The following is a 26,320-nucleotide window of genomic DNA, read 5'->3' as shown; positions in this document are numbered from 1 at the left end:
CAGGACTTTTCCCCAGCTCTGGTCCGAAAGAGGAAGGTGTTTGACGAAGCGAAGAAGTGTTTAAGGGACTTAAATATTCACTATTCCTTGCGCTACCCAGCAATGCTACGCTTTGGCCATGAAGGGTCTGTCTGCAACTTCGGATTGCCGGAGAAGGCCAAGGAATTTTTGGACTCTCTTAGATAAATTGGAAGAGTTAATTAATGTTGTTTTGCTCTCCCCCCACCCCGGTTTACATCCTCTTTTTTTATATTAATCCCTTTCATTACCATACTGTTGAATATTATCTTCGGGGGGTGGGGAGAGAGGTTTATTTATTTGTTCTCTACTTAGCGATTTTCTTCCCCCCATCTGTTTTTTAATATATAAAGGCTGGGGGGTCTAGTTAATGTAGGTGGGGGGAGGTGGTTACCTTATCCTATTTTATCTCTGTCTTTAGGAGCGGGGTTGTTTTCCCCTGTTATTTTATATTACTATATTTAATTATTACTTGTTGAGACTGTGTAATTTTATAGTTATATATGTTTATACATGGTATTAACATTACCAAATATATCCAGGTGTTGGTGTGGGTGGGGGGGGGGGGGGCAGGGGTAGGGTGCTTACTGTTAATTCTAGCTCTGTGGTATAATTGAATCTTCTTTATCCTATCTTGGGATGCCTAGGTCAAGGGTGGGCCACTGGTTGGGAGAGGATATGATGAGCTTTTGGTAAGGAAGTGATGCCCCCTGGGAACAAGGAGGAAAATCTCCATTTAAATGTTTTTTTTATTTAGAAATTAGTTTTTCATTATATTAATGTGAGTGTATTAAAGAGCCTTTATTTTTGTGAATTTTATATGCTCTATGCTCGGGATGTTCTGGATAGGGTTTCTTCTCCCGAGGGGTCTCGGACTTGCCTGAACGATTATGGTTAATCAGTTGGTTAAATGGTGCACCTGGAATGTCAAGGGGAGTAATTCACCAATCAAAAGGAAGAAAATATTATCAAACCTCAAGAAAGAAAGGATTGATATAGCTCTCCTACAGGACACACACTTATTGGATAAAGAACACTTGAAATTACAACAGGGTGGATTTGATCAGGCCTTCTTTTCTTCCTTCAGCTCAAAAAGTAGGGGAGTTGTTATCCTTATTCGGAAGAATTTCCCTTTCAAAATCTTAAACCAGATAAAAGACGAATCTGGACGATATATTCTGATTAAAGCCCTTATAAATGGAGAGGAATATGGGAACTTAAATCAGTATTATCCCCTGGCACATCCTTTTAAATTTATAATGGAAGCCTTCTCAAAATTGATGGCTCTCAGTGCTCGTCATACAATTATACGGGGAGATTTTAATTATGTTATGGAATCGGAAATAGATAGGATTCCCAAGAGTACTGCAGGAGCATCCCCCAGATCCAGACAATTGGTGGATTTGAACGAAGAATTAGGATTAGTAGATGTGTGGAGATGCCTTCACCCACAGGGCAGAGATTTTTTTTTACTCCAATCCACATAAATGTCATACCAGAATTGATATGTTTTTTGCCCCCTCGATTTTTAAAAATTCCATATTATCCTATAAAATAGGCAGTATAACAACTTCTGATCACGCTGCTGTATATATGGAAATCAAGGCGAGGAACAATGAGACACCCCCCCCCCCCGGCATTGGCATATGGACCCCTTCCTGATAAAAGATAGTAAATTTGTAAAGTACTTCTCTCAAGAATTTAAAACTTGTTTAGAAATTAATTCAGGTATGGCTAGCAACCCATCAATGATGTGGGAGACCATCAAAGCTTACGCGCGAGGTTTGATCATTTCATACTCAGCGACCCAGAAAAAATTAAAGGGAGAACAACAACGTCTGCTCGAAGCTCGCTTAAAAGCAGCTGAAACAGCATACGCTGACAGACCTTCTATTATTAAATTACAAAGGATTACAGCCCTTAGGACAGCTCTAAACACCACACTTACCCAATCGGCTAAGAGGGAAATATTATTTGCAAAACAAAGGTTATATGAATTTGGCGATAAACCTGGTAGATATTTAGTATTTCTCACAAAGGTAAAAAAAGGCCCCTCAAACTATTACGTCTATCAAGGAAAGTACAGGTATTCTGACCCATGATCATAAAAGGATTAACGCAATCTTTAGAAATTTTTATTCTGATTTATATAAATCGCAGGATTGCAAAGACAGAGCTAGGAGGATGCAGTCATTTTTTTAAAAACTTGACCTTTTCGGACCTAACCCCGAACAGGTATCAGTCCTGAATGTTCCCCTAATAATCCAAGAAATACTTGACGCAATCAGGCAACTTCAGAGCGGTAAGACTCCTGGTCCAGATGGCTTTCAAGCTGAATTCTACAAAGAATTTACAGGAATACTGGCTGGCCCAGGTATGGACATGTATAACTACTCATATAGTCAGGGCTGTCTCCCGCCTTTGCTGAAAGAGGCGAATATCTCTCTTATTCTCAGAAAAGGAAAGGACCCAGAAGATTGTGCGTCATACAAACCAATATCCTTGCTAAATGTAGATTTTAAAATCCTTTCTAAAACATTAGCATTGAGGCTGGAAAGGATATTGCCACATATCATAAAGGAGGATCAGACGGGGTTTATTAAGGGCTGTAGATCATCCAATAATGTTTTGAATGTGATTCAAGCCTGCCATCAGGGAAAGATACCAGGAGTAGTAGTCTCATTAGACGCGGAAAAGGCATTCGACAGGGTTGAATGGTCATATTTGTTTTACACATTGGAAAGGTTTGGCATTGGAAAGGTGTTTACCAAATGGGTCTCAACACTGTATAATGATCCCAAAGCAGTTGTGATTACCAATGGACTAGTCTCGGATAGCTTCAGTGTGGGTAGGGGCTGCCGTCAGGGATGTCCTCTCTCACCATTGCTATTTACGCTAATAATCGAGCCATTAGCAGAAGCTATACGGGCTGACCCTAATATAACGGCCCCGAGGATTGGTACAGGTAAACATAAAATTACCCTTTATGCAGATGATGTTCTTCTATTTCTCAGTAATCCTTTGATATCCGTGCCTCACTTAATCCAAGTTATTAATACATTGAGTGCATTTTCAGGTTATAAAATTAATTTTTCAAAATCCGAGGCTATGCCAATGGGCGGCCTCACTAGTATATCCCACCTATTAGACGGATCCCACTTTCCCTTTCGGTGATCCCTGGAGGGTTTCTTATATTTAGGCATTTTTATTACCCCAGTATTTGGCCAGCTATACAAGGCTAACTTTGTGCATTTACTGGAGAGGATGGGGAGACCTTCCAATTTCCTGGTTAGGCAGAATAGCACTAATTAAAATGAATGTCCTGCCCCGTCTCCTATACCCTATGAGAATGCTTCTGGTGATGCTGTCAAGGCTGGCACTACGTAAATTGTATGGCTGGCTGGGTTCCTTTATCTGGCATCATAGACGGCCCTTCATTAAGCTGAAGAAGCTACAGCTTCCACAGGCAAGGGGAGGACTGGATTTCCCAAATTTTAGGAAATATCAGTGAAGTTCCCTATTAAGCTACATAGTCGATTGGGTCTTGTCTGACCCACAATCAATCTGGCTGGACATCAAGGCTTCTCAAGTAAAATGCCTACTTATTAACCTCTTGTTTTCAAGAGGAAAATCATCACAGATCAATGTAAAAACCCTATAATACTAAATACAATTAAAGCTTGGAATATAATGCGGCAAAATGAGGGCAACTCACATAAAACATCCCCCTATACTCCGATAGTGGGAGCATGGGGGTTTCAACTGGGGCTTACAGATGCCACTTTTAAACTCTGGAGATCCAGGGGTATCTCCTGTTTAGGGGATCTGTTTAAAGAAGGGGTCCTGATGTCTTTTGAACAGCTGCATCAGAAACTTGGATTACCTAATGGTGATCTCTTTCGATACGTCCAAATTTGAGATTACATACAGAAGAAGACTACGCTATTAGATAGTCTTTATAAATCAGTCAGAGAATGTAGAGTGTTATGGCCAATGGGGGTATCTTCGGGCAGCACTATTTATCATTTATTACATGATGAAGTATCGGGAGATATGGATAATCTGCTTAAAACATGGGATCAGGATTTGGACTGGAAATCTCTATAGAAATGTGGAATGACATTTGGGAAAATGCCAGAAAAATCTCCATCTGCAACAGAACTCAGGCCATTCAGTTGAAGATACTTCACAGGGCCCATATAGCACTGGACCGATTGGCAAAAGTTAAGGCAGGAGCATCTCCAATGTGTCCCAAATGTAAAACAGAGGTGGGCACTCTTGTACATTGCTTATGGACCTGTCATAAGATCCGTAGATATTGGACTAAAGTAGCAACTGCTCTGACAGAAATCTTAGGAACGGAAATTAGAGTGGATCCAGTATCTCTCCTTTTGGGCTTTTCGAGCTTACCTTCCCTGGATGAGCACGGGAAGAGATTATTTTCCATTCTCTCTCTCTGTGCAAGGAAAAATATTTTGGTAAACTGGGTGGCTGAGGGCCCTCCTGTACTTTCAAATTGGCACAGAATAATCATGGAATGTATTCCCCTTGACTTCCTTACAAACATGGTGCACCAAACAACCGAATTACTCTATAAAATATGGCAGCCCTTCTTGAATTACACAGATGCAGATATTTCGGCTATCTTAACAAGGGCTTTTATTTAATTGAGATGGCGAACCTGGCTGGTCCGGGGCCCCTTGGGAGAGGAATCCTGCATGAATACGGGTTTTGTTATAATTTGAAGTTAACACATTCCGAGCATGTATCTCACTACTCAATTTCTGTGTTATCCGTCGTTTTTTTTCCCTGAATAATGTAAGAGACTTAATTATACACTCTGGTTAGGTATAGGTTGGATTAGTAGTTAGTTGAGTTTTGTGTTTTTTCTCGGTATCTCTTTTTTCTGTTTGATAGATTTTGGTTATTATTTATTTAAGATTTAATTGTGTATTAATGTTTATACTTGGGTTTTTTTATTTGTAAACTTGTAAAAATATGTTAAATTTTCAATAGAAATATCTATTAAAAAAAAGGTGGACAGCCATCAGAAGAACTTAAAAACTAAGAGCAGGAGTATGCAATTCAGCCTGTCAACTCTGCTCCACCAGTCACTGTGATTATGGCTTATCTCATTTTGGCCTTAACTCCACTTTCTTGCCTGCTATCCATAACCATTCAACCATTACTAATGAAAAATCTGCCTATCTCCACCTTAAGTTACTCAATGTCCCAGCATTCACCATACTCTGGAGAGTGAATTCCACAGATTCACAATCCTTGGAGAGAAATAATTTCTTCTCACCTCTGTTTTAAATTGGCTACCCAAAGTCCAAAACTATGATGTCTTAATCTAGATTGCCCAACATGAGAAAACATCCTCTCCACATCTACTTTGTGCGTTCCCTTTAGCATCTTTTATACCTCAATTAGATCTCCTCTCATTCTTCTAACTTTCAGAGTGTATTGGCCGGAACTGCTCAATCTCTCTTCATAAGACAAACCCCTCATTTCTGGAATCAGACTAGTGAATCTCCAATGCAGCTACATATCTCCTCAAGTAAGGGTACCAAAACTATACGCAATACTTTAAATGTGGTCTCCCTAATGCCTTGTGCAGTTACAGCAACATTTTTCTACTTTTAAACTTTATTCCTTTCGCAATAAATGCCAATTTTTTATTTTCCTTCCTTATTATTTGCTGTACCAGGGTACAAATTTTCTGCAATTCACATATGCCAGTTCCCTTTGCACTGAAGCACTCTGAAATTTCTCTCCATTTAGATAATAAATGGCCTTCCTGTTCTTCTGACCTTATACTTATCCACATTAAACTCAACCTGCCAAATCTTGACCTATTCATCTAACCAATCCATATCTATTTGTAAATTTCTTATTTCTTCATTGCAACTTAGTTTCCCAACTATTTGAATGTCATCTTCAAGTTTGGCTGCAGTACCTTCTGCCCCTGCATCCTAGTCATAGATTGTAAATAGTTAGGTCCTACTGACCTAACACTCTGGCATCTTGCTAGTAATCTTGCCAATGAGAAAAATACCCATTTATCCCAATTCTCTGCTTTCTATTTGGTTAGTTAATCCTCTATCCATGCTAATATATTACCCATGATCCCATGTGTTCTTACCCTATGCATTAATCTTTTGTGTGGCCCCTTATCAAATGCCTCCTGAAGTCCAGATATACTACATCGAAAGAATCCCCATTATCCACTTTGCTTGTTACGACTCAAACAAATTAGTCAAAAATGATTTAGCCTTCATTAAATCATGCTGACGCTGATGGATTCCACTTTGATTTTCCAAATGTCCTGTTATTATTTCCTTAATAATGGATTGGAGCAATTTCCCACTGAAAGATATTAAACAAACTGATCTATAGTTTCCAACTTTCTGTCTCCCTTCTTGTATGATTGGAGTGTTATATGAGCATTTTTCCAATCTGTTGAAACCTTTCTCACATCTGAGGAATGTTGGAATATTATAACCGATAGATCCATTATCTCTGCTTTTAGAACCCAGGGTGTAGGCCGTTAGGGCTGGGGATGCTCTCCACCGCATCTCCTCCACTTTCCGCTCCTCCGCCCTTGAGCCCCGCCCCTCCAATCGCCACCAGGACAGAACCCCACTGGTCCTCACCTACCACCCCACCAACCTCCATATACATCATATCATCCGTCGTCATTTCTGCCACCTTCAAATGGACCCCACCACCAGGGATATATTTCCCTCCCCTCCCCTATCAGCGTTCCGAAAAGACCACTCCCTCCGTGACTCCCTCGTCAGGTCCACACACCCCACCAACCCAACCTCCACTCCCGGCACCTTCCCCTGCAACCGCAAAAAATGCAAAACTTGTACGCACACCTCCCCCCTTACTTCCTTCCAAGGCCCCAAGGGATCCTTCCATATCCGCCACAAATTCACCTGCACCTCCACACACATCATTTACTGCATCCGCTGCACCCGATGTGGCCTCCTCTATATTGGGGAGACAGGCCGCCTACTTGCAGAACGTTTCAGAGAACACCTCTGGGACACCCGGACCAACCAACCCAACCACCCCGTGGCTCAACACTTCAACTCCCCCTCCCACTCCACCAAGGACATGCAGGTCCTTGGACTCCTCCATCGCCAGACCATAGCAACACGACGGCTGGAGGAAGAGCGCCTCATCTTCCGCCTAGGAACCCTCCAACCACAAGGGATGAACTCAGATTTCTCCAGTTTCCTCATTTCCCCTCCCCCCACCTTGTCTCAGTCAAATCCCTCGAACTCAGCACCGCCTTCCTAACCTGCAATCTTCTTCCTGACCTCTCTGCCCCCACCCCCACTCCGGCCTATCACCCTCACCTTATCACCCTCACCTTAACCTCCTTCCACCTATCGCATTCCCAACGCCCCTCCCCCAAGTCCCTCCTCCCTACCTTTTATCTTAGCCTGCATGGCACACTTTCCTCATTCCTGAAGAAGGGCTCATGCCCGAAACATCGATTCTTCTGCTCCTTGGATGCTGCCTGACCTGCTGCACTTTTCCAGCAACACATTTTCAGCTCTGTAAATATATGCCACTGCTCATCAGATGTCCTACCGTTTAGTCTTCCTGCCTAGTTCAGTCATGTCAAATCTGTCCTCATGCAAAGGTAAACCTTTGTTTACCTCCAGAACGCTAATGTGGGACTCCACTTTCTCACTGAATGTTATGATTTCATTGTTTCTTACGGAACCTTGATTTGTAGTTTAACCCGATCAAAAATATATACCCCTAGTATTCACAGTTACAAATCTGTTGATTCCACCCTAAATCTTAGTTATTTGACAGTAAAATGTAATTTCCTTAATGATGCTCTTGCCCCATATTGATCTTCAGTTCTGTTCTGCTGCCAAAGTGGTCCCTAATCCTCCTCTTTGCAAGTAGGCCAGCAATTCTGACTGATTGATTCTGTAAAGATGCACTTCTTCCTGAGTTTGCCCCTAAGAATGCTGCAATTTCTCAGTCTGAACGCAGCAGACCATCAATGTTGTGGATTGAGGCATTGCTTCACACTGTTTCTGTTTCATCTCACATAAAAAGTGAAGTTGTTTTTTTTTTGAACCAGAATCATTGCATTAATTAGTTTGTTGCAAAGGCTTGATTTTTTTAATTCAAAGTCATAAGGTGTTTCATTACATCAATTTACTGTAATCGATTTCATTATCATTGTGGCTATTTGAAGGAGTGTATTTAAAAAATAATGTTTGACTCATATTTACTCCAGAGCTCTCCTGCTGTGTATTAAGTATTAAATGAAGATATTACAAAGTCTCAATCAAATATAGACATCAAAATATTATTTTTAAACCATGCCTTATTCTGGATATTTGATACATCGACAGAACTTGGTAAGCCATCTACCAGAACAAGAGCAAGTATCTTCCTTGGCACGTTTCAAGAACGATTACAATAGCTTGTCCGAACCAGAGCAGTTTGGAGTTGTGGTGAGTCTTTCATGAACTGGAAATGTACAAATCATGAACGTTATTTATTAACATTTGTGAAAAAAATGTTGTATGTTCCCTTTAAACTTTCTGTTCACATTGATTTATTCAGCTCAGTTGATATAAAACTGCAGTGCTTAACCGTCAGAGTCATAGAGATGTACAGCATGGATACAGACCCTTTGGTCCAATTTGTCCATGCCTACCAGATATCCTAACCTAATCTAGTCCCATTTGCCAGCACTTAGCCCATATCCCTCTAAGCCCTTCCTATTCATATACCCATCCAGATGCCTTTTAAATTCTGTAATTGTACCAGTCTCCACCACTTCCTCTGGCAGCTCATTCCATACATGCACCATCCTCTGTGTGAAAAAATTGCCCCTTGGGTCCTTTTTATATCTTTCCTGTCTCACCCTAAACCTATGTCCTCTAGTTCTGGACTCCCAGGGAAAATACTTTGTCTATTTATCCTATCCATGCCCCTCATGATTTTATAAACCTCTATAACGTCACTCCTCAGCCTTCGATGCTCCAAGGAACACAGCCCCAGCCTATTCAGCCTCTCCTTATAGCTCAAATCCTCCAACCCTGACAACATCCTTGTAAATTTTTTCTGAATCCTTTCAAGTTTCACAACAACCTTCCGATAGGAAGGAGACCAGAATTGTACACAATATTCCAAAAGCAACCTAACCAATGTCCTGTACAGCTGCAACATGATCTCTCAACTCCTGTACTGAATGCTATGACCAATAAAGGAAAGTATACTCAATGCTTTCTTCATTATCCTATCTACCTACGACTCTACTTTCAAGGAACTATGAACCTGCACTCCAAGGTCTCTGTTCAGCAACAGTCTCCAGGATCTTACCACGAAGTATATAAGTCCTGCCCTGATTTGCTTTTCCAAAATGCAGCACCTCACATTTATCTAAATTAAACTCCATCTGCCACTCTTCAGCCTATTGGCCCATCTGATCAAGATCCCCTTGTATTCTGAGATAACCTTCTTCGCTGTCCACCTCACCTCCAATTTTGGTGTCATCTGCAAACTTACTAACTATACCTCCTATGTTCACATCCAAATCCTCTATATAAACGACAAAAAGCAGTGGACCCAGCACCCTTGTGGCACACCACTGGTCACAGGCCTCCAGCCTGAAAAACAACCCTCCACCACCACCCTCTGTCTTCTACCTTCGAGCAAGTTCTGTATTCAATTGGCTAGTTCTCCCTGATTTCCTTGAGATCTAACCTTGCTAAGCAGTCTCCCAAGAGAAGCCTTATCGAACGCTTTACTGAAATCCATATAGATCGCATCTACCACTCTGCCTATATCAATCCACTTTGTTACTTCTTCAAAAGCTCAATCAAGTTCGGGAGACATGATTTTACACAAAGCCATGTTGACTATCCCATATCAGTCCTTACCTTTCCAAGTATGTGTAAATCCTGTTCCTCAGGATTCCCTCCAACAACATGCCCACCACCAATAGCAGGGGCAATACTGACTTGGAATTCAGTCCTGCCGGTTTTTAATGCTCTTTTTATTGGGGATAGGGGAATGGGTGGTGGCAGGAAATCTAGTTTGAAATATATTAGTTTTACTGATAAGAACATGTGAACATCTGTTATGCCATTTTTGTGTGTAATACGGAGTAGGAATAATTTCTGCTGATTAAATTTGAAACATGATATTTAGTGAAATCAGGTAGTTCTGGGTGGCAGAAGATGCAATAATAAATTATTTGAGTGGATCACTATATGTTTTATACTTTGGTATCAATCGAAGATGTTTCGGAATTCTATGGAGTTCATGAGGTTTTCCTTTTATGAAATTTACCCAGCTTAGTGACTTGTTAATTCTACCTAGCATAGTTCTTCCCTTCATTGGCTCACACTTATTTTATTTACTTATGGAATATGGGATTGCTGGCTGGGTCAGTGATTATAGCCCATCACTAGTTGCTGTTGAAGTAATGTTGAGCTGCTTTTATGAACCACTACAGTCCATTTCACATAGGTAGACCCACAATGCTGTTAGGAAGGGAGTTCCAGAATATTGGCCCAGTGACAACAAAGGAGGAATGATGGTGGGAAAATTTCAGATGCTGGCATTCCCAGGTAACTATAGCCCTTGTCCTTCTAGATGATTGTGGTTATGGGTTTGGAAGGTTCAGTATTGATAAATAAGCGCATCTTACAGATGGTACACAGTGCTGCTATTGAGCCTCAATGGTGGAGGGAATGCATGTTTGTGGATGTGGTACTAACCTGCAAGCTGCTTTGTCCTGGATAGTGCCAAGCTTCTTGAATGTTCGTGAACCTGCACCTAACCAGGCAAGTGCAGAGTATTTCATTGCACTCCTGACCTCTGCTTTGTAAATGGTAGGCTGGTTTTGGGAAGTCAGGAGGTGAGTCACTTGTTGCAGTATTCCTCACCTCTAAAGTGCTCTTGTAACCACTATATTCATATGGCTGAGTCCAGTTGAACTTCTGGTCAATAGTAACCTCCCAGGATGTTGGTAGTAGGGGATTCAGTGGAAGTGACTCATTGAATGTCAAGGGTTATGATTAGTTTCTATTTTGCTTGAGATGGTCAATGCCTGGCAATTGTGTTGCACAAATGTTACTTTCCGGTTGTCAGCCAATGCGTGGATACTGTCCATATCTTGCTACATTTGAGCCCAACTGTTTCAGCATCTGAGGATTCATGAATGAAGCTGAACATTGTATAATCATCAGTAAACATCCCACATCTGACCTTAGAATGGAGGGATGGTACTGATGAAGCAGCAGAAGAGAGTTGTGTCTCGGACACTATCCTGAGGAACTCCTGCGGAGATGTCCTAGACCTGAGATGACTTGACCTCCAATTACCACAACCATCTTCCTTTGAACCAGGTATGACTTCAAGCAGCAGAGAATTTTCCCAGACTCCAGTTGATTCTAGTATTGTTAAAGCTCCTGAAGGTCACACTTGGTCAAATGCAGCCTTGATGCCAAGGGCAGGCACTGTCATCTCACCTCTGGAATTCAGCTCTTTTGTCCATGTTTGGAGTAAGGCATTACTGAGCCCAGGAGCTGATGGCCTGAGCATAATGCAAACTGAGCACCAGCAAGCAGGTCGGTGCTGAGCAAGTGCTACTTGGTCACATTATTGATGACATCTGGCATTTTACGGATGATCGAGTGTAGGCTTATGGAGTGGTCATTAGCCCACTTAAATTTTCCCAATTCTGGTGTACAGGGTGTACCTCGGTTATTTTCCACAGTCTTGGGTAGATGCCAGTGCCATAGCTGGACTGAAACTGATTTGGGGCAAAGCAGATTCTGGAGGACAGGTCTTCAGTAATATTGCAGGAATGTTGTCAGGTTCCATTGCTTTTGTAGTATCTTATGTCTTCAGCTTTTTAAAGCTATCACGTGGAGTGAATCAAATTGGCTGAAGACTAGCAGCTATGATATAGGGGACCACTGCAGGTGGAGATGGATCATCCAGTTGTCACTTCTGGCTGAAGATTGTTGTAAATGCTTTAACCTTACCTTTTGCCTTCTCCTCTAGTCAGTTGTTTAGTTGTTCACCACCATTCATAACTGGATATGATAGGACTTCAAAGCTTAGATCTGTCCACGGTTGTGGAGCTGGCTACCTTGTCTGTCACTTGATGTTGATGCTGTTGGGCCCATAAGTAGTCCAGGTTCACACCTTGTTTTTCGATATGCTTAGTGCTGCTCCTGGCACACCCTCTTACACTCCTTATTGAACTCGGGTCAATCTACTGTCTTGATGGTAATGGTTGATTTGGGGATATGCCAAGCCATAAAGTTACAGATTGTTATTGGGTACAAGACTGTAGCTGCTGATCACCTATAGCCCTTCATGGTTGCCTGTCTTGAGTTGCTAGATCTAGTGAAGGCCAATCCCACTGAGCATGATGATAGTGCTACACAACACACTATGAGGATCCTCATTGTGAAGATGGGACTTCAACTCCACAAGGGCTGTGCGGTGGTCACTCTTCCCGATACTTTCATGGACAGATACATCGATGGTGGGCAGACTGTTGAGGTCGAGGTCAAGTTTCTTCCCTCTTGGTTCCATTTCCACTGCCACAGTCACAGTCTTGCAGCTATATCCTTTTGGACTCAACTAGATTGAATTGAAATTATTGTCATGTGTGCCGAGGCACAGTGAAAAGCTTTGTCTTGCAAGCAATACAGGCAGATCACAGAGTTAAACAGCATAGATAAGTAAGTAGTAGGTGAACATCAGCAAAAACAAAAAAACACAGGTACAGGCAAATGCTAAGAGTTTGTGAGTATCAGAGGAGTTTCGACCTTGTGAGTTTAGGTAAAACATTGTTACTAGTAATTTTAAAAGTATGCTATTAAGTTTAAAGAGTGTAGTACGATTGTAGGAAATAGGAAACTTAGATCTGCATGGAGGAGCTCACAAGGAGTTGACCATATCTGGAGCCATCTTGAACTTGACTTCTTGAACTAGATCAAAGATTAGTGGATCTGCTCAGTCACTCCTGATGGTGGAAATTGATGTTCCCCACCCAGAGTACATTCTGCACCATTGCCACCCTTAATGCTTCCTCTAAATGTTGATCTACTGGAGGAGTACTGATTCATCAGCTGAGGGGGAGGAGGGACAGTGATAAGAGGTAATCAGCAGGAGGGTTCCCTGCCAAATTTTGATCTGATACCATGAAACTTTATAGAGTGTCAAGTCACTGATGAGGACTGCCAGGAACTCCCTCCTGACTGTACACTACTATACTGCCTCCTTTGCTGGGTTGTCAAATAGTGAGGCAGGACATTCCCAGGGACAATGATGGTACTGTCTGGGACAGATTGATAAAAGGTGGCAGTAGACTGAGAGGAGAACAAAAATCTATTGGCCCATCCAATTCTATTTGGGAACTCATGGATACTTCTTTTGTTTTGGAGAATCACAGAAAATATCATTTGCTATGGCAGCTTAGTCTCCAGGTTTTGGAGCATGTGTATCACTAGCTGTCACTGCAGTGCATAACCAAGGTTGAGAGCTCTGGAGGTGGCACCTTTACAGATGTGCTTACACTGCAACTTAAGGGAATGCAGGCAGAGAATAAATGCAGAATGTGGTAAAGGAGGGATGTCGAAACCAGAAAAACAAGAGGCAGAAACAATTAGGAGTGACAGATACGAGTAAAGTATGAAATAAATGGTATTCAGTGGAGTCCACAGTAAGTGACAATGAAATATTGTCTAAATTAAGTTTTCCATGCATGTACATGAACACAAAGAGTGTGGTAATTAAGATTCTCAATCTCTTCCAATTCTGCATAAAAGAGACACCGGCTCTCGTGGAATGTTGCCAAATCAAAACTCATATATCAATCAAATGTGACAGTTCAATACTCTGCGAGGCCACAATTAAAGAGGAGATCCAGCGCTGAATGAGATGTGCCAACTCAGCCTTATACTAACTAAGGTAGTGAGTACTTGAAAAAAAAGACTTCATCAGGTCAACGGATGTCCTAACAGTTGTCATCACCACTCTCCAATACTGCAGTAAGATCTGGATTGTGCATCCCTAATGCTTAACAATAGGGAGCACTGTTTAGAAACTAGTGGTCGACCTGTCAGGTCAAACTTGAACATGGGAAACAAAACGCAGAATTTTTCTATAGAAGAGGTGTCACATTGGTCTTGAAACGGTAATTCTCTTCTGCTGTCCATAGCTGCCAGACCTGCTGACTTTCTTCAGCATTTTCTGCATTTACTTTAGATTTCCAACATTCGCAGTACTTTGCTTTTAAACTTGAGAATGTCTTGAACTTGGTTGTCAGAACCATCAGCATACAGATCATGGGAAATATATGAAGCAGGGTTAGTGGGCTCAATGCTGCCAGATCTGCTGAGGTTCTACAGCAATTTCTGTTTCAAATCTCCTGGATCCGAAGATATTTTGTTTTGTTAGATAAGAGAAATATCTTGTTCTTTGTGTTGGGTAATCTGCTCATCGAGCCAGTTGTAATCATCTTAGTCCTTCCCTTAAATCTCAATTCAAACTCCTGCCATTGGAAACAAAAACAGAAATTGCTGGAAAAGTTCAGCAGGTCTGGCAGCACCTGTGGACAGAATTTAGAGTTAACGTCTGTGGTCCAGTGATCCTTCCTCAGAGCTCCTATCATTGGAGATTGTTGATTGGTTCAATTACATTATGAGTGGCATGTTCCAATCATGATTTGAATGCCATGTATTGTGACTGTACTGAAATCTATTCATACAGGTAAATCTAGCCAAAGCTGGACAGTTCATATCTGCTAGACAGAAGATTTTAGGAAACTACAATGAGCTTGCATATTTACAATGCAGTACACAGAAATGGTGTTCTGTTATGTGCTGTGAGGCAGTCTCTCACAGTCTGTACTGTGGACTGTCTCTTACTGAGATGCACTTCTTTCAGGATGTATAGTGCTATTATGTTGGCACCAGTTCCTGTGTCAGATTGAGCTTTTGTGCATCATCCTCCCTTTTCAGGACTTAAATGTGAATGACTGTAGAAGTATCTGATCATCTTACACTGTCAACATGATGTTTGAGGTCAACAGTGTGCAAATCTTGGACATCTTCTGAAAAGTGTTTTTTCCTCAGTTGACTCTGAACCTTGTTGATGAGTTTGTGTCTTTACACCTTCTTAACCCTTGTTGGGTCTTGCATAGTTTGGTTTGGTTTTGGCTTCACTTTTGGAGCCAGATTTCTGCACTTGAGTTCTATGTCAGAACATTATGGAATTAAAAAATAAATGAATTCATAATAAAGTTAAGTTGACAGGATTCACTGAGCAAAGTTTGTTTCCAAAATATTTTAGATTTGTGAGTTTAGCAGATGCAGCTTCAGTTAAAATTGCAGCTTTCAATTGTATTTAGTTAAACTCCAGTGTTGAGACAAGGTTTTGGCCAAGCATAGAGTCATAGAGATGTACAGCATCGGTCCAACCAATCCATGCTGACCAGATATCCTAACCCAATCTAGTCGCACCTGCCAGCACCCAGCCCGTATCCCTCCAAACCCTTCTTATTCACATACCCATCCAAATGCCTCTTAAATGTTGTAATTGTACCAGCCTCCACCACTTCCTTTACAATCACTAAGCTTTTCCTTGGGCTGGAAGAAAGGCCTGTACTGCAGCTTTGCAAGTGCACTGCTTGTTGGCTATAACATAGAACAGTACAACACAGTGCAGGCCCTTCAGTCCAGTTGTGTCAAGCATTTATCTTAATCTAAGATAAACCTAACCTACACAGCCCCTCAATTTACTGCCATCCATATGTTTGTTCAGAAGTGACTTAAATGTCCCTAATGTCTCTGGCTGTACTGTCCCAGCTGGCAGTGTATTCCACACACCCATCACTATCTGCGTAAAGAACCTACCCCTGACATCTCCCCTATACCTTCCTCCAATCACCTTAAAATTATGACCCCTCATGACAGCCATTTCTGCCCTGGGGTAAAGTCTCTAGCTATCCACTCTGTCTATGCCTCTCATTACCTTGTACATCTCTATCAAGTCACCTCTCTTCCTTCTTCTCTTCAGTGTGAAAAGCCCTGGCTCACTCAACCAGTCTTCATAAGACATGCCTCCAATCCAGGCAGCATCTTGATTAATCTCCTCTGCATCCCCTCTAAGACATCCAATATCCTTCCTATAATGGGGTGACCAGAACTGGACACAATATTCCAAGTTTGGTCGACCAGGGTTTTATAGATCTGCAGCAAAACCTCGTGGCTCTAAACTCAATCCCCCTGTTAATGAAAGCCAAAACACCATACGTCTTCTTAACAACCCTATCAAGTTGAGTGGCAACTTTGAGGGACCTATGCATGTGGACCCCAAGATCCCACTGTTCCTCCACACTGCCAAGAATCCTGTTTTTAACGATGTATGTATTCAAATTCGACCTTCCAAAATGAATCACTTTGCACTTTGGTTGAGCATGATGCAGTGGTTCTGGTGCATGTTTAAGGTTCAGACAATTCATAGAATCCCTACATTGGGGAAACAGGCCATTCGGCTGAATTATATTCGGCCCAATACCAATGCTCCGAAGAGCATCCCATCCAGACCCATTCCCGTAACCTAGCCCTGTAACACTGCATTTCCCATGACTAACTCATCTAGTCTGCACACTATCAGCAATTTATCAAGGCCAACCCACCAAACTTACACATCTTTGGACTGTGGGATGAAACCAGAGCATCCAGTGGAAATCCACGCAGACATGGGGAAAATGTGATAACTCCACACAGTCACCCAAGTGTAGAATTCAGCCTGGGTCCCTGACGCTATGAGGCAACAGTGCTAACCACTGAGCTACTTTGGTGCCAATTGTTTACTCAATGTTGAATGTGATAGTAGATGATGTTTTTCTGTTTTGTAGACGGTGAATAGAAGAAAGTACAAATGAAAATAAGGATAGATTTTCACTTTTCCAATGTCACTGAAATGATGAAAAATAGCAAAGTCATGAACTTCCATTTGTCAAAATCTGGAAACTGCTGTACAAGGCACAACCATTAAAAGCTAGTGATTTCTGGAATAAAGTTTGTGCATCGACAGCAAATGTCATATTTGCTTTTAAAAAGTGAATTCCATTGTTTTCTTTTTTTTAACCATAAAGCCTGCCAGATAAGCCTTATGGTTTAGTCACAACAGTAAAGACATTGTGAACTTACCTGCTTTCAATTATACTCACTGAGGATATACATCAAAACCATTCATGAATAAACCTACTAGGAATTAAAACAGAACTTCCAATAAACATTAAAGATGACAAAAAGTCCTGTTGTTGTGAACCTTTGGGTAGCAGTAAGAAGTTTGTAGATAATGTTTTAAATTCAATTTAAAATGACCCTCGATGCAACTCTTCCATATAGAATTGGACAGATTCCATTTTCCTGTAGTGCTAGAAGTTTAGTGTATTCTCAAATTATCTTAGCTTTTGGTGATTATGTAAAATCACTTAATTGATTACAACCTAAGCAGCTTATTTGTTCATGTCAATAAAGTGCTCAACTGCAAGAAAATATTTAAAATGTATATCTGAAATAAAAGCAGGAAATGTGAGGTTTTTTTGGAAGATCTGAGAAACGTCTGAAGAGTAAACAAATTGTAATGTTTTGTCTGTAGAACTTGGTTTTCAGAGCTAGAGCATAAACATTTCACAATTAATAACTAATGTATTGCCCTTTGTTTGGATTGAAATGCAATCATGTACAAATGTCCTTCCTGGTCTCCCATGAACCACACACACTACAGAGAACTATCTTAAAATCACCTCAGTAAGATACAGTAAAAATAGGAATGCTGTCTTGTGAGCATGGAGCAAGGTGTCATATGTGGAAGCTGCGATGGGGTGTTGAAGAGTTATATAGAATCACAGATTCTGAACAGGATCACAGGAATATTGAAAAAAACTGAGATACACACTGGAACAAAGGAGCGAAATACAATGAAACCTTGTGAGAGGCAACAATGACTGCAACTTCTCCTTTCCCAATACCAGTGTAAATGAAAGGTGATTGTAAACAGAACTCCCGTGGCTCTTGTTAGAAACCCAATTGGCTAGTAATGCCCAAACATATCTGTAAACTTTGAAATGTGAAATTTAGTAATTTGCACATCCAGCAATATGGAAACTTTGGTTAAAAATATAAAAAGTTATCAACGAAAGAGTTAAATTTCTGCTGACATAAGGGCCAGAGCAAACAATTGTCGAGCGATGTCATAGCGTAATTTTATAGACTTTTGTTATGAGAAACAAGAAGCATTCTCTTCAAATTGTCTTTCCTATGACTTTGCTCAAGCTTTCCAAAGATTTTCGGAACTGTTTTATCATCATTTTTGTTAGAGTAGCTTATAAAAAGCCACCCAAGCATCAGAACAGAATATTTCTCATATGTCTTTTGTTCCATTTTCTCTCCACCTCAAAACAATTCCTAAATTCTGAGTTCAAATTGGACATCTGCCAAACTTCAGCTTATTAGTTTGCTTGGAAGCAAATTGTAACTTTCAACAGCATGGATGTTTCTTTTAAATTTAAATCAAATTAAAAGTAAAATTCACACCATTTCTGATTCTTGTCTTCCCAATGATTTAACTTCTTTCCCAAATCAAATCTGAATCTTTAATGTTTGTGAACACCCTGTTTAAACGAAGACTTAGTTCAAATGTAAGGTATGCTCTCATGGAATCTCCCTTGCGAATATGCTCCAGTTTCCAGTGGGTGTCACTTTAACTTCACTAGAGATAAGAGATTTGTTCAAACTTGTGGCTGCTGTAGAGGGTTGCTCATCTGTCCTTTCTGCTTCGCCCTTTCTCTGTCCCAAACCTGCATACAGGTTTTCCAACCCTTTATTGGAGAGATTGGGCAGTGATCTCAGCTATCCTCCAACACCACCCATGTTTGCCAATCTGTGTTTTGCATTGCTGCGTATTCGCAGAGTTGTGCCTGGGCCTGGTTTGATTTTACTACATATGGGGAGAGGTCTGTTTCATGTTCTAACCTTTCATTGCTTTTGGCATTGTTTGTCTGTAAATCAATATCCAGTTTCAGTGTTTGGTCGAATGGCAGTTTGTTCCAAGCATTACACACTGTATTGTGTAGGGCAGCAGAGCTTTCCTGCTGACCATCACTTTTCCACTGCAGCTTATTTATCAATTTTCCATATCAGATGTAGAGCACACAGATGTGCACTACAGGCCAACTTATTCTGGACTGTTTCTAAATCAGTTGTTCCTTTCAGAAATGAAAACAGAAATTGCTGGAAAAGCTCAGCAGGTCTGACAGCGCCTGTGGAGAGAAGTCAGAGTTAACATTTTCCTTCCTCACGGACCTGCTGAGCTTTTCCAGCAATTTCTGTTTTACGTCTGATTTCCAGCATCCGCAGTTCTTTCGGTTTTTATTTTGTTCCTTTCAGAATATCTTTAGAAAGCATATCATGAATAGGTTCATATTTTCCATCACATGCTTCTGCAATTTCCAACACAGCTTCCACTACTGATGCTTCCGTATTTTCTGTTAAACTGTTTATTAGTTACATTCTAGAACACTGCCATTGTAACTTCCTGTTTTCATGTAAGAATGACTGAGTGAAGAAATAGGAGAACAGCGCAGGTGATTGTGTGGTCCAAGAGTAGGTGTGGGTGAAAGGGTTTTAGATTCCTGCATCACAGACCATTTCTGAGGAAGGTGGGACCTGTGCAAGTGCGACAGTCTGTGTCTGAACCAGAATGGATCAACATTTTTGCAGATAGGTTTGCTTGTGCTATTGGGAGGAGTTTAAATTAGTTTGGCAGGGGAAGGGATCACAGCACGTTAGCACAGTAGCGACACAGTGTGATTCAATAAAGGAACCAAAACATAGTCATTTCAGCCATGTTGAGATTCAAGGGAGTAAGGTGCGACTGAAAGTCCTTTACTTCAATGCAAGGAGCATTATGGATAGCCATGGACTTGCGATATTGTTGCTGAAGTGGGAGATGGTTGATAGGTAAATCTTGGGGACCCTATTTGGCGCACAGGACAGTTCTAATTGTACTCATGCTGGTATTCTGTGTGGGCCTCGGGTGTTTAAAGCTCTGCTGTAAGGCGCTACTGATGAGAACTGTACCAGTGGCAAGTGTCATCACAGAACAGCCCCAAGGAAATTGGCAGTCCATGATACCCTTTCGGAGGAGGAGCTCCAAGAGATGTACATGTAATTTGGGTGGTCTGCAGGAGATCTCCAAAGTTGCCTCCTTGACCACAAAGGGGGGAGTGAAGTAGGAGATGGTGCAGGGCAGGGTGACACTAGGAACACAGACATACAAGATGGCCGCTGAGCCATAAGTTAGCCACTTGACACACAAAATGGCCGCCGGGCCATAATATGGAGAGAGATAGCAGAGCAAACACAGATACTGCCTGGGGCCTCCAGAATGCCAGCATAATGCACTCACAATCTAGTTGCTGGGTTTAAGGCTGGTTAGGAAGAGAATACACATGAGAAGCATATACTGCCTCCCAAAGTGTCTGGGTCTAGCCAACACCTTTGATAGAAATGCTAACTGTTTGATGCAGACTGAATACAAAGTGCTAATAGCTGCAGTAGTTGTCCTTCTCAGGAAGAGCGATTAGCACCCATTACTACAGCAATGGACTTCCGTGCAAACATTGAAACTGACAGTGTCTGTGCTGAAACTGATAACGACTGCACTGAAATTAACAAAGGCTGTGCTGGAACTGACAATGACTGCACCGAAACTATCGACGATTCTGCAATGTTTACAGCAGACAAACTCTGTTACAGAGACAATAACCTCATCACTGATCTAGTATATCACATCAAGTATAAAAGTATCTTGACGTGTTCCAGGTTGAGAGAAGACGCACAGCTGCTCACTGTGCTGTTGGTGTCTTTCTCTCTCTGGCGCTCCTGCATTTCCTTGTACAATAAACTGCCGCTGAACCCCGACTCTGACTCTGAGGCTAGTGATTTTCCCCACAACATTGCCATCACAGAGATGTGGCTGAGGAAGGGACTGGATTGGCAATTCAGAATTCCAGGGTATAGGATCTTTATGCATGACAGGGAGAGATGTAAAAGGTGAGGTGGTTCTGCAATATTAATTAAAGGGTCAGTAACTGCTGTAAGGAAGAATGATATCTTGGAAGGGTCCTGTGAGTAGAGCTTAGGACTAAAAAGGTGGCAGCCACATTGCCGGGAATATATTATAAAATGCCAAACAGTTAGTGGGCAATAAATGGTCAGATATGTAGTTAATTCAGAGGGGGAATAAAGCTAATCAGGTTGTTCGAGGTGACAGTGGGAGAGCATTTTTGTAATAGCAACCAGAACACCATACATTTTCAAGCTTGCTATGAAAAACAAAACAAAAAATGGCTGTAAAATGGACTTGAGGAAGGTAGGTTTTATAAAAATAAGGCAGGATCTAGCCAACGTTGGGAACAGCTAATTGTGGGAAAACCTACAGCAGAGCAGTGGGGGATTCAAAAAAGAAATGGGGAGGATACTGGTCCAATGTGTTCCCTTCAAGATGAAATATAGGAGCAACAAGCCAGAGAAGTCAGGATGTCGAGGAATATTCAGGACTGGATAAATAGGATAAAAGAGGCTTTCAGCGGGTGCAAATCAACAGAGCCCCCAGTGGAGGATAGAAAGTGTAAAGGGGTATCTTACATAATTATGCAAAGAATGGGCTTTTAAAAGCACTGGTGGGTAACATTATGGAGAATTGCAAGATATTCTATGAGTATCTTAAGAGGTAGAAGATAATCAGGGAAATATTAGGCCCCATTAGGGAGCAAGGGAACAATATGTGTGTGGAGCCAGAGGGCTTTGGTAAGGTATGTAAGTGGGTATTCACATAGTATCTTCACTTTGGAGAAAGAGGATTTCACTACAGAATTCAAGAGGATAGACTATGAGGTTCCTGAACAGTTTGGCAAAGGATTGAATATGTATTGGAGATTTTTGCTGGCTTAAAAGTGGTCTAATCCCCAGGTGCAGATGTGTTGTATCTCAGGCTGCTGTGGGAGGCAACAGAGGAAATTGCAGGGGTTCTGATCCAAATTTTTAATTCCTCTAGCCACAGGAAGGTACCAGAGGGCTGGAAGACAGCTGATGTGGTTCCACTCTAGAGGAAGGGTAGTAGAGATAAACCAGGGAATTTTAGAACAGTGAGTCTCATATCAGTGGTAGGGAGGCTATTGGAGAAACGTCTGAAGGAGAAAATTAATCTCCACTTGGAGAGGCAAGGTTTGATCAGGGATAGTCAGTAAACCTTTTGTCATGACTCGCAGATTGGATTGAATTTTCAAGGAAGTGACCAGGTGTAAAGATGAGAGTAGTGCAGTTAGTGTCTTTATACAGATTTCATCAATAGTCCTGGCGATAGATTTAAGACAAATGTCAGAGGCAGGTTCTTCACTCAGAGAGTGGAATGGACCTGCAATGCCCTGCCTGCCAATGTAGTTAACTCAGCCATATTAGGGGCATTTAAACAATCCTTGGATAAGCACATGGATGATGATGGGATAGTGTAGGGTGGTAGGTTTAGATTACTTCACTGGTCAGCACAACATCGAGGGCTGAAGGACCTGTTCTGTGCTCTATTGTTCTATGTTCTATGACAGCCTGCTGAAGAAAGTAAAGGCTCATGAGATTCAGGATAACTTGTCAAATTAGATCCCAGATTGGCTTGGTGGCAGGAAACAGAGGGTGGTGGTAGTAAAATGTTCATGTGACTGAAGGCCAGAGTCCAGTGGTATACCAGAGTGATTGGTGCTGCCTCCCATACTGTTTGTGATATAGATAAATGATATAGACGAGAACATGGGGGAGGGATGATGAGAAAGTTTGTAGATGACACAAAGCTTGGCTTGATGGTTAATAGCAAGGAAAAAGGTCTTAGATTACAGGAGGGTATAAGCAGATTGGTCAGATGGACAGGACAGTGCAAGGTAACCCTGAAAACTGTGAGGTGATGCAATTTGGAAGAAATAACTAGATAGAAGCGTACTCAGTGTTGAGAAAAGTGCTATGCTGGAAAAGCACAGCAGGTCAGGCAGCATCTAAGGAGCAGGAGAATCGACATTTCGGGCATAAGCCCTTCATCAGGAATTTCCAGCACGACACTCAACTCTGATCTCCAGCATCTGCAGTCCTCACTTTCTCCTAGAAGAGTACTCAGCGAATGATAGGACTTAAGGGAGCTCAGAGGAATGGAGGAATCTTGGGGTACTTATCCACAGATCCCCGAAGGCAGCAGGACAGGTTAATAGGGTAGTTAAGAAGGCATATGGAACACTTACCTTTACCTGTCTGGTATAGATTATAACAACAGGGAGGTTATTGTTAGAACTGTGTAAAACATTGGTTAGGCCGAAGCTGGAGTACTGTGCAGTTCTGGTAAGCGCATTATAGGAAAGATGTGATTGCATTTCATGGGGTGCTGAGGAAATTCACCAGGATGTTGCCTGAGTTGGAGCATTTTAACTATGAAGAGGCATGGTAAAGCTTGGATTGTTTTCTTTGGAGCAGAGACAGCTGAGGGGTACCTGATAGATTGTATACGATTGAAGGGCATGGGTGTGGTGGCTAGGCAGCAGCTGTTCCATTAGCTAAAAGGTCAATAATGATGGGACATAATTTGAAGGTAATGGGTAGGAGGTTTAGGGGAGATTTAAGGACAAATGTTTTTACTCAGAGGGAACCTGGAATTCACTGCCTAGGATGATTGCTGAGGCAAGAAATCTCACAATCTTTGAAAAGTATGTGGCTGACAATTTGAAATGTCATAGCATTCAAAGTTATAGGCCAAATGTTGAAAATTGGATTACTGTAGCTAGATCAGCACAGACTCAGTGGCCTGAAGGTCCTCTTCAGTTCTCTATGACTCTATGAAGCAGCTGATGATGATTGGGCCGAGGCCACTATGCTGAGGAACTACTGTAAAGGTCTCTTGGAGCTGAGATAACTGACTTCCAACTGTCACAGTCATTTTACTTTGTGATAGGTGTATCTCCAACCAGTGGAGAGTTTTCCCTCAGATGCCTATTGATTCTTGTTCTGTTCACATAACTGAATGCCACTATCAAGTACTTCATGATGTCCAGGGAGCTGTCTCTCACCTCCCCTCTGGCATTCCGCTCTTATGTCCATGTTTGAACTAAGGCTACACTGAGGTCAGGGGCTGAAAGGCTGTGGCAGAACCCAAACTGAGTTGTCAATAAGTAGGCAAGTGCTATTTGGTGATATTATTATTAACACCATCCATTGCTTTACTGATAATCAAGGGCAGACTAATGCGGAAGTAGTTGTCTGGGTTAGATCTGCCCTTTTCTTCTGTGCACAACATACCTGGGCATGTTTCAGGTAGATGCCAGTATTGCAGCTGTGTTGGAATAGCTTGACATGAAGAGTTGCAAGTTCTCAAGCATGTGTTCAGTATTATTGCGAGAAGGTTGTCAAGGCCTATGACTTTTGCTGTATCCAGTGTCTCCAGCTGCTATCTGGCATCTTATCAAATGCCTTTTGAAATCCAACTTCACAGCATCTACTGGTTTCCCCTTTATCCACCCTATTTATTACTTCTGAAGAAAATTCAAATGAGTTTATCAAATGATTTCCCTTTCATAAAACCATATTGACTTACCTGGTTATGTTATGATTTCCAGCATTTCCCAATGACAGATGTGAGACTAATTTGCCGACAGCTTCCTGTTTCCAGTCTTCATTCTTTAATAGAGTTTTGCAGTTTTCCAATTCACTGGGACCTTTCCAGAATCTGGGAATTTTGGAAGATTATAACCAATATATTCACTTTCTCAGTAATATTCCTTTTAAGATCTTAGTATGTAGGCCAACAGATCCAGGGGACTCATTAGCAATTAGTTCCACTAGTTCACGTATTATTTTTCATTGAAGTAATTGTGATTATTTTGAGTTCTTTTAAATGCCTTTCATAGATTATCAACTATTTTATCTTTTACACAGTCCACTTTTGCTAAGTCTTTATACTGTTGTAATTACCTTCATTTAAGTTTAAGGCAGATCCTTAGTTTTAGACCCAAGTTTCTCTCTCTCAAATTGAATGTGAAATTCCACCATGTTATAACCATTTTCTCCAAAGGGATCCTTTACCATGACGTAATTAGCTAAACTTGCCATAGTTCCACCAGACCATAAAGAGATGTGGTGTTGGGTTAATCTGAGGGTAGGAGAAAGTGAGGACTGCAGATGCTGGAGATCAGAGCTGAAAAATGTGTTGCTGGAAAAGCGCAGCAGATCAGACAGCATCCAAGGAACAGGAGAATTGACGTTTCTGGCATAAGCCCTTCTTCAGGAATGAGGAAGGTGTGCCAAGCAGGCTAAGATAAAAAGTAGGGAGGAGGGACTTGGGGGAGGGGCGTTGGGAATGCGATAGGTGGAAGGAGGTTAAGATGAGGGTGATAGGCCGGAGAGGGGATGGTGGCAGAGAGGTCAGGACGAAGATTGCAGGTTGGGAAGGCGGTGCTGAGTTCGAGGGTGGGGCTGAGATAAGGTGGGGGAGGGGAAATGAGGAAGCTGGAGAAATCTGCATTCATCCCTTGTGGTTGGAGGGTTACTAGGTGGAAGATGAGGCGCTCTTCCTCTAGGCGTCGTGTTGCCATGGTCTGGCGATGGAGGAGGCCAAGGACCTGCATGTCCTTGGCGGAGTGGGAGGGGGAGTTAGTGTTCAGCCACGGGGCAGTTGGGTTGGTTGGTGCAGGTGTCCCAGAGGTGTTCTCTGAAACGTTCCGCAATTAGGCGGCCTGTCTCCCCAATGTAGAGGAGGCCACATTGGGTGCAGCGGATGCAGCAAATGATGTGTGTGGAGGTGCAGGTGAATTTGTGACGGATATGGAAGGATCCCTTGGGGCCTTGGAGGGAAGTGAGGGGGGAGGTGAGGGCGCAAATTCCTTGCGGTTGCAGGGGAAGGTGCCGGGAGTGGAGGTTGGATTGGTGGGGGGTGTGGACCTGACGAGGAAGTCGTGGAGGGAGTGGTCTTTCTGGAACGCTGATAGGGGAGGGGAGGGAAATATATCCTTGGTGGTGGGGTCTGTTTGGAGGTGACGGAAATGACGATGGATGATACGATGTATCTGGAGGTTGGTGGGGTGGTAGGTGAGGTTCTGTCCTGGTGGCGATTGGAGGGGCGGGGTTCAAGGGCGGAGGACCGGGAAGTGGAGGAGATGCGGTGGAGAGCATTGTCAACCACGTCT

General features: G+C 42.0%; 1 protein-coding gene across 3 annotated transcripts in view; it reads left to right on the top strand.

The window, feature by feature from the left end:
• The window catches only part of LOC140481653 (protein diaphanous homolog 3-like), a 604,739-nt gene that overhangs the window by 377,008 nt on the left and 201,411 nt on the right, over nucleotides 1–26,320 (top strand). For all 3 annotated transcript variants that reach the window (XM_072578185.1, XM_072578184.1, XM_072578186.1), the window contains exon 20: nucleotides 8,412–8,513. In XM_072578185.1, coding sequence (XP_072434286.1) covers nucleotides 8,412–8,513 — 102 coding nt within the window. The remainder of the gene's footprint in view (nucleotides 1–8,411; nucleotides 8,514–26,320) is intronic.

This window comes from Chiloscyllium punctatum, chromosome 9 (assembly GCF_047496795.1).
Source record: "Chiloscyllium punctatum isolate Juve2018m chromosome 9, sChiPun1.3, whole genome shotgun sequence".
Classification (NCBI taxonomy): Eukaryota; Metazoa; Chordata; class Chondrichthyes; order Orectolobiformes; family Hemiscylliidae; genus Chiloscyllium; species Chiloscyllium punctatum.
The sequence above is the reverse complement of the archived record's forward strand: the minus strand, read 5'-3'. Positions and strand labels throughout refer to the sequence as shown.